General features: G+C 38.7%; 3 protein-coding genes across 3 annotated transcripts; 1 reads left to right on the top strand and 2 right to left on the bottom strand.

Annotated features, from left to right (window-relative positions):
- Positions 1-1,151: 1,151 nt before the first annotated feature.
- Positions 1,152-3,507, top strand: LOC108845381 (uncharacterized). Its single transcript, XM_057001716.1, has 3 exons — positions 1,152-2,121; positions 2,261-3,112; positions 3,203-3,507. Exons 1-3 carry the CDS (start codon positions 1,152-1,154, stop codon positions 3,505-3,507), a joined length of 2,127 nt encoding a protein of 708 aa, XP_056857696.1.
- Positions 3,508-3,722: 215 nt separating this feature from the next.
- Positions 3,723-4,256, bottom strand: LOC130507013 (uncharacterized protein At1g43920, Chloroplastic-like). The gene is made up of 2 exons (XM_057001715.1): positions 4,077-4,256; positions 3,723-4,007 (listed from the first exon to the last, which is right to left on the bottom strand). The coding sequence occupies exons 1-2, from the start codon at positions 4,254-4,256 to the stop codon at positions 3,723-3,725; spliced, it is 465 nt and encodes a 154-aa protein (XP_056857695.1).
- Positions 4,257-4,948: 692 nt separating this feature from the next.
- LOC108845383 (uncharacterized) lies at positions 4,949-8,085 on the bottom strand. The gene is made up of 5 exons (XM_018618602.1): positions 7,219-8,085; positions 6,530-7,138; positions 5,786-6,205; positions 5,456-5,714; positions 4,949-5,379 (listed from the first exon to the last, which is right to left on the bottom strand). Exons 1-5 carry the CDS (start codon positions 8,083-8,085, stop codon positions 4,949-4,951), a joined length of 2,586 nt encoding a protein of 861 aa, XP_018474104.1.
- Positions 8,086-8,445: the final 360 nt, after the last annotated feature.

The following is an 8,445-nucleotide window of genomic DNA, read 5'->3' as shown; positions in this document are numbered from 1 at the left end:
TCTAGTACTTGTACCAACGGCCTTCTCTGGTTAACCAAGTAAACCAAATCATATCGGCATGCAGAACACAATGCCGTCAAGTCAACTAAACAGTGTTTTGAAATGTAATATTTTCTTTATAATGTGATAGAACCTCAATTTTATTTAATATATTATATTTTTATAGTGCCTACTTGTTTAAGCGAAGGTAATTTTTTTAAAGAAAATTATCATTAAAATAGTATGATGCAGTCGAAAAAAATAATGATTGGTACTAATAGAAGTAGACAAAATGACATTGAATCGAGAAAACCAAACAGCGGAAAAAATAGTACCAAATTTAAACTGGTTAAATATTCAAGCGGGTTCAAGACTTTGATATCTAGAGAATCATAACATAATCCGACTTGAAACGTACAAAAATATTTGAGAGAATTGGAAAAAAGAGACATATTATTTTTTTGTTTGTCACTTTAAGACTTTTCATATTTTTGGCAATTTTGGACTTATTTTACCCTTGGTTGATGAGAAAAATAGTAAACTTAAATAAAAAAATATACAAAAATATGAAAACTATTGTAAACATAAGTATGACAATTTATATATTTTAAGTTTTTTAAAAAAAAATTGGAATCATATTTTATTTTACTTTCTAACCCAGGTTAGAATACACATTCTGGTGATCTATTTTACCTAGAAATCGAAATATAAGTTTTATACATCGATATATCCTTGGTATAAAACGTTATGTAGATTTCCTTGTCATATATATCTTAGGTACATTTTGTGACGTTTCAATCTAGCAAGATCTCTTCACTATACCTGAGGTTATATAACGATAAATAACCACAACTCTACGATATACCTTACGTACTTTTTGTGAAATTAAGGTCATGTACCTTTTAACTTATGTGACGTCTTAGATAGAATAGGTCTCCCACGTTCTGTACATTGTTAAGGCCTAGGTATGATACGTTTTCTAGGCAAATCCGAAAAATATGGAAACTTCCATATTCAGTTATAGATGTTTCCTAAATCTATCCCTAAATATCTTGGAGAATATTTTCTCCATGATATTCTCTTCCTCCCACGATCTCTTAATCGATGATCCCATCTTCTATTCTTCTTCCTCCCTATTCCATTCTCTTCTCTCTTCTCTCCATCATTACAACATGGTTCTAATCTATGTTAAATCTGGTGAATGGATGTGTAGTTGCAGCGACCAGTGGAGTTTCATGGTAGACAAAGCAAGGCGTGGTCGAATGATACCATTAGAGACTACTACTTTGTTGGAGCACCTCAAGATCATGGTGTGTGAGGATTATGGCGTGGAACCTGATTCCGTTAATGCAGAGTTCAGCTATGAGATGGTGGATCAAAGAGGGAATCCTCCCATAATAATCAGCAATGATCGACAAGTATCTAACTTTGTGGCCTATGCGAAGAAGGGTTCGTCTACAACCTTGTGTGTCACGTTCGCTAGTAGCGGTGTAAATCAAAAGGAACGCGTCAATATCGATTTGAATAAGGAGCCGTGTGATTCAAGTAATGTTGATGACGAGGAAGATCCTGACAGAAATCGAGCAGAGTTTGTCAAAACTTCAAAGGAGTCTTGCGTTAGAAGGAAGGATCATGTCGCTGCGGATGCTTGCGGTGATGCCGGTTTAAGGAGTGAAAATAATGGAGATAGTGAAAAGGATGATCGAACTTGGAGCGGAGATTTCGTGAAGAAGAATCAAATTTTCAGAAATAAAAAGGTTTTGAAGGCAACACTGGAGATTTGGGCGATGAAGCATAATTTCGATTTCATTGTTAAGAAGTCTACAAAAAAATGGTGGTATATTCGATGTAAGGATGCATTGTGCAACTGGTCTGTGCGTGCGGAATGTCTGGATGGGTCTACATATTTCATGATCAACAAGTGTGAGGCAAGACATTCATGTGCTCCTTCAAAGAAAAGCAAATTCGGAAAGACCGCGTCGGCAAGAACAATTGGGAGACTGATACAACATCGATTTGATGATGCAAATGATGGACCCAAAGCAAACGAGATCATTAAATTCATGAGAATGGAGCATAGTTGTGAGATCAGTTATTGGCACGCATGGGAAGTTCGTGAGTTTGCAATTGCAGCTGCTAGAGGTATACCAGATGAGAGCTATGCAAAAATACCAAAATATTTGCATATGATCAAAGAAGCTAATCCTGGTACACATACTGAATATGAAAACTACAGAGAAGGGGAGATTCCTCTATCTATTTATCTCGTTTGGGCAATCAGTTAGAGGGTTCTACAATGCAATGCGTAGGGTGATTGTTGTCGATGGAACTTTTCTGAAAAATAAATACAAAGGAGTTCTCCTTGTTGCTACTGCTGTTGATGGTAACTCTAATTTGTATCCGATTGCATTTGGGGTTGTTGATTCTGATTCATGGGGGTGGTTCTTTAGACAGTTGAGCGTGGTTGTAGCTGACTCCAAGGACTTGGCTTTTATTTCTGATAGAAATGCATCGATCGCTAAAGCGATTGGGACTGTCTACCCTCAATCAACACATGGAATTTGCATTCATCACTTGCTGACCAATGTGGTTAAATCGTTTAAGGGAAAGGGTTGGACAGCGTTGGTCGAACAGGCTTCAAAGGCATATAGGTACTCTGAATTTCAGGAACGTATGACCGAAATTTTTGATATGAGTCCAGAGCTCGGGAGATATCTACAGGAGGCTGATGTGCGAAAATGGAGTCGTTCTCTCTTCCCTAGTTCCAGGTATGACATTAGGACCACAAACCCCGCAGAGTCGATAAATTCTCTTTTGAGAATACCTAGAGAATATCCGGTTATTCCGTTGCTGGATAGTATAAGGGAATTTATGACTCGATGGTTCTACGAGCGTCACCTGTTAAGCTCGAAGCATCTTGATCCTTTAACCGTCAAGGTCGAAAAAAAGATTGATAGGAGAATTGTCAAGGCAAAAGGATTTCAGGTTTACAAGATTGACAACTTCAGATCGCTTGTGAAAGGAGACATATATGAATGTCATGTTGATTTGGAGAATAGAACATGCACATGTGGGAAGTACGATATAGGAAAAATACCTTGCCGACACGCCATTCCTGCCATTTATTCACGAGGTATGGAAGTTTAAACACATGAGTATATGACCTATTTTGTTATTTTTCAGCATATAGACTCTACTGAAGCCCAAATCTTTGTTGACACAGGTAGAGAAGTACACACTTTCACTGACGTTTTATACACAACTGCAACTTGGAGAACAGCCTATTCGGAGTCCATTAATCCAATAGCAGTCCCACAGTCTGAGTGGAATGTCCCAGCTGAGGTTGACTTTGCAAAACTTTTACCACCAGAGTCAAGAAAGAGTGCTGGTCGACCAGTAAAGAGAAGGTATGAAACAGTAGAAGACAAGATCAAATCTTCTCAAGGATCAAGCAAGGGTAAAAAGCACAAGTGCAGCCGTTGTGGTAACGAAGGACACAAGAGAGGAACTTGCGATTTACCCAGTTAGCATTTACGTTTCTTCTTAGAGATCTCCTTATTTCTCTGCTTTTTTGTTTTGTTTTACTCTTGACTACGTCCTTGCTTGACAATTTCGTATTTGCAACACTCTTGAGACATTATTGGTTTTACTAGATGATTATCCCCAAGAAAGAAAGAACAAGAACCATAGTCTAACAATTATTTGAAAGAGAAAACAGAACAAATTGAGGCAGCATATGACCATCATGCATAGGTAATGTACATGAGGACCATCACCAAACAACACAGAAACAAAGCTTTTGTCATCTTTAACTCGGTAATGCATTTAATGGTCTTCTCTTCGCTACGTGCAACAGCATATTCCATCTCATCAATTTTACTCTCATGGCGTTTCAGCATTGCCTCACAAGCTCTCATTGATCTCTGAAATTCAGAATTGTCAACGAGGAGGACGTCAAACAGGTCTTCGAAGTCTTCAATCTCCTCAACAACTGACTTATCAGTCCATTTGAACAAGTGGGTTTTGTCCTTCATCAAAAACATCGAACAAACAGTTAGATTAAAACAAGGAAAAAGGTATATGATTATAGGACTAACCTTCTCAGATCCCATCAGACAACAATGGAATAATCTTCCCGGATTTCTAACGGTTCTCGAGGTGTAACACGACACAGCCTCACCGCACTTGCATCGTGTGGGAATTCCGCGGTCTTTGGCTACTCGAGCTGTTGAATTGGAAGAAGAATTGATCGAACTCATGATTGAGTCGTTCTCCATATTTGTCGCCGCTGTATATTTCTCTGTCGAAGAAGAATGAGGAAGAAAAGAGAGTAGGTCAAAAAATTAGACAAAACGGCGCCGTTTCATACACCTATAACGTGTATTATACCTAAGGTATATCAGAAAAAAAAAACAAAATTTTCGAGTATATCACACTTCTAGATCGTTTGTAGTTTAACTTTGAATCCTCTAAACAAGTGTTAAAACATGAATCAAAGAAGGAGATAATGTTCGAAAATTATTGATAATTTTATATAATTAATTATTTAAGTGATCAATCTACATAATAAGTGAATAGATCAGGGTATGTTTAGATCAGGGTATGTTTAGGTTCAAAACACTTAAGGGTCTGTTTAGGAATAATGGTTTCCAAATAAATTTAGGGTATGTTTAGGGTATTATAAGGGTTACTAAATTTAGGGTATGTTTAGGGATAATGGTTTCCAAATAACTTTAGGGTATGTTTAGGGTATTATAAGGATTACTAAATTTAGGGTATGTTTAGGGTAATGGTTTCCAAATAACTTTAGGGGTTTGTTTAGGGTATTTTAAGGGCTACCATATTTTTCCTAAAAAAAATACTTCATTGAAATGCAAAGTTAGAGTTATCAAATGTTTCATAAAAGAATAAAAACCTAGAGTTTTGCCTCATAATTCAAAAAAAAAACCAAAGCATTAGTTAGACACTATTAGTCTTCTTCCAGATCGAAGACCTGAGACCTCTCCCATGGTGAAGGCACATAGGTTTTCATAACCTCAGCATAAACAGGATCGTGTGTAGCCTCCCATAATTCCACGCCAATCTTCTGTCTGCAACCTTGAATTATTTCGTCATTCACTAAGTTGATGTCGAGACCAAGCAGATGGCATTCCAAGTATTTGAGTGCGTACGCACCGCAATCACAACAAGACTTGTTCAATCTCTTTTGCACAGGCACATCGACGATAGTGTATGGTGACAGGTGTAGCTTCTTCGATCCAGGTGGTGCAACGGCCTTCACTATCCTAGGAATCATAGCAGCAAACTTCTCAACGTATTGCCTATTCCTATTCCCACCGCAATCAAAGGCGAACACTTTTCTTTCAATGATGTCGACGCAGACAGCAATCCAGTGGTTACCTGCGTTGGACAGTATAAAACTTGGATCAGAGAAGGAAATTTAAAATAGAAAACGTCTAGAGGAGAGGATGATTACCATTTACAAACAGAGGACAGTAGAGACGATCAACATCGACTCCCCAAACTTCATTAGTCCGCCCATGAGATGGAATCTCTCCTCTCCCGTATGATAAAAGGAATTCTGGCAGTTTATAGGACTTTTTGTCGGGATGGAAAACGTTGTATGCAGCTTCAATTTGGAGGCAGAACAAAGCGGTCATAAAAGCAACACGGGTTGGCGCCCAACGCTTCAACGTTGTCTTGACTCGCCATATAAACATAAAGTCATCCATTTCCTGAATATTCACAAAAAATATAAGTTGCAGCAAAGAAGATGTGCAATGAAGATATTGAAACAAATGATTACCTCGTTTCCAAGCCATTTTCCTGCGCATACTATCCTTTGTGCGACAGTCATATTGAAACACAAAGGACCTATTTGTAAAGGTACGGGCTTCATAGACCATTCGTGGAATCCTTGCCATGATTCTTCAGAGAAATAATACAGCGACGACTGCGGAGAACCATCTTGGGGCAAATCTTCATCGGTAAGCTTAAGTCTAGACCATTTCTTCCAATGTGAAGGTTGAACTGTATTGTCTTTACGAGCTTTAGCCTTGCTCGAACCTCGAAATGAAGTCATTGGAGTCCACCAGTCATCTGCCTTGGCTGTCTGAGATGGATCAAAGTCGGTCACATGAGACGCATGAGAAAGCCCTTCGACGCCTTGCGTACTGATTCCACGAAAGCTAGCCTCTTCTTGAGTGAAATTAAGATCCACTAGACTCTGTGAAAATAAAAAAATTTAAACCAAAATTTATACAATTATAATACATACCAAGCTCATAACCAAGGATCATATTTTTTAAAAAGTTTCACAACCATTCCATTACAAAACCATAAGACAACCATTACATAATTCCAATATTACACATAACAAAATACATAAAGGACTGATGAAATACATAGTTCCAATATTACACATAACAAAACCATAAGACAAACAAGACACTAAACCAAACCGAGACCTTAGCGATGACTAACAAGTGCAGTCACAAACAAACAAGAGAAAATAACATTAAAGGAGTGATGAAGACTAGTTTTTCTTTACCCCGCGTGTGGACCTCCTCAACGATGGCTGCTGGGTCGTCGTTGTCTTGCTCGGAGAAGGCGTCTCTCCATCCTCAACTTCAACGCAGGGTTCCTTAGTTGGAGCTTTTAGCCGATGTTCCAATTGCTCTAATTTCTCATCCATCTTCTTCTCCATCCTTTGCTCCATTGCAGAGATATTCTGCTCAAACAACTGCGCCATAAAAGCCTTCATGTCTTCATTAAAAGATGGTTGCTTCGATCCACCATTGAGAACCTTATGCTTCCTTTTTTCCATACCACGATCTGGAAGCCTTTTTTTACCCTGCTTTGATGTATCGCCTAGGCTCGTTGATCCTCTTGGAGTCTGAAAAGTTTCATCACTCTCATCTGTCTCAGCTGCTTCATCATTCACTCCCTCTTCACCATTCACATTTGCTTCATCAGGCTGATATAGAGATTCCTCTACAGCTTCTTCGAAATCCCAAACATGCTGAGTGAAGTCATTCTTTGCGGAAATCAGCTCCATCAGACCCTTGATTCTTTCATCCTCCACATCATCTCTGCGGAAATCAATACTCTGGATAATATCCATATTCTCTGTCCATGAGATGAATGGATACATGTCATCCTACACAAAAAAATAATGAAAGTTAGATCCTACAAATTTATTTCAAACCAGATGGAGTCATAAAAACAAGTGATACTTACCTCAGCTGTAAAAATCTCCTCCAACCGATTGGTCTCTTGATATGACACCTTTCCAGCTCCCATCCAGTTGATGCATCTAGGACCATCCGCAAAAGCTTTGTCCAGTTTCTTACCACAAAGCTTTCCAATCTTTGGTACAGCTTCCATTGCCCAAATCTGCAAGGCGTAAGAGAATCCATCTAAGACATAACTACTTGTCCTCTCCTTCAGTTTGTAGCGGTTCTTGGCTATTGACTCGCAGAGAAGATCATAAGAAGCAACTCCCCAAGGATACTTTCGAACCTTCTCAAGATCCATGACCACCTTGATGTATTTGAGAGGGATATTCTGCTTCTCATCTCTCGCTAAAACGACACAAAGAATGAAGGCAAGGTAGATCAGCCGTATGCGATCTGCATTCTTCCACTTCTTGACAGAGTCCTTGTCCTTATTCCACAGATCGAAGAGTGTAACTGTCTCGTCTTTCCTCCTCAAAACCCTGCTCCAGAAACCACCATCAAATTTCCACTCTTCAAACTCCGAAAGGGAGATACTCGTGTTAAACTCAAACCCGGTTACTGCGTGGTACTCTTGAAGTGAGAATCGAAGTGGTCTCCTCGCAAAGACAAACCAAAGCTCGTGAAGCTTGTAAGTCACCAGCTCCCTGCACAAGAAGCTGTGTACCACTCTCGCCGAGTACCCGAGACCGTTTTCATGAAGCTTAAAAATCTGAGCAAACACCGGATCTTTCTTCACAACATCCAGCTCCTTTGGCATCCACGCTGTGCACTTCTTAATTATGTAGTCGATCCTGCAGTTGTTATTGATCTGAGACACCTGAGGCTCTTCGCCCTCCTTAAAAAGCCTCTTTGGTAACTCCTCCGACATATCTACAAGGCATGAGATCATCATTAGTTCAATTTGTAAAATATCAATATCATCAGGAACGATGAGATCAAAATAAAACTGTTTTTACATTTACATTCTCTCTTTCCTAGAATCGATCAATAAACAAGTCACATATCTATTCAATAACCATTTTTCCAATCGAAGAACAACAAACTAACAATTGAAATAATGTGGGTAATGAGAGCAGAAACAAACAAAATCCTATTCTAGAAGCATTTTTCCAATCGGACAACAACAAAGTAAGAATATAAACACTACAAGAACAACTACTCTACATTCAAATCGGACAACAAAAGCCCTACATATCAAAGAACAACTACTCAACTACTCTACATTACA

This window comes from Raphanus sativus, unplaced genomic scaffold, assembly GCF_000801105.2.
Source record: "Raphanus sativus cultivar WK10039 unplaced genomic scaffold, ASM80110v3 Scaffold3903, whole genome shotgun sequence".
Lineage (NCBI taxonomy): Eukaryota > Viridiplantae > Streptophyta > Magnoliopsida > Brassicales > Brassicaceae > Raphanus > Raphanus sativus.
The sequence above is the reverse complement of the archived record's forward strand: the minus strand, read 5'-3'. Positions and strand labels throughout refer to the sequence as shown.

What these genes read in the sequence shown, in the direction of transcription:
- LOC108845381 (XM_057001716.1), top strand. Translation starts at nt 1,152, where the DNA reads ATGGTTCTAATCTATGTTAAATCTGGTGAATGGATGTGTAGTTGCAGC. An exon ending in TGCAATTGCAGCTGCTAGAG is followed by an intron (nt 2,122 to 2,260) that starts GTATACCAGATG and finishes TTGGGCAATCAG; the next exon opens with TTAGAGGGTTCTACAATGCA. An exon ending in TCCTGCCATTTATTCACGAG is followed by an intron (nt 3,113 to 3,202) that starts GTATGGAAGTTT and finishes TTGTTGACACAG; the next exon opens with GTAGAGAAGTACACACTTTC.
- LOC130507013 (XM_057001715.1), bottom strand. Translation starts at nt 4,256, where the DNA reads ATGGAGAACGACTCAATCATGAGTTCGATCAATTCTTCTTCCAATTCA. An exon ending in GTCTGATGGGATCTGAGAAG is followed by an intron (nt 4,008 to 4,076) that starts GTTAGTCCTATA and finishes TTTTTGATGAAG; the next exon opens with GACAAAACCCACTTGTTCAA.
- LOC108845383 (XM_018618602.1), bottom strand. Translation starts at nt 8,085, where the DNA reads ATGTCGGAGGAGTTACCAAAGAGGCTTTTTAAGGAGGGCGAAGAGCCT. An exon ending in GAAAATGGCTTGGAAACGAG is followed by an intron (nt 5,715 to 5,785) that starts GTAATCATTTGT and finishes GTGAATATTCAG; the next exon opens with GAAATGGATGACTTTATGTT. An exon ending in CTGTCCTCTGTTTGTAAATG is followed by an intron (nt 5,380 to 5,455) that starts GTAATCATCCTC and finishes TGTCCAACGCAG; the next exon opens with GTAACCACTGGATTGCTGTC.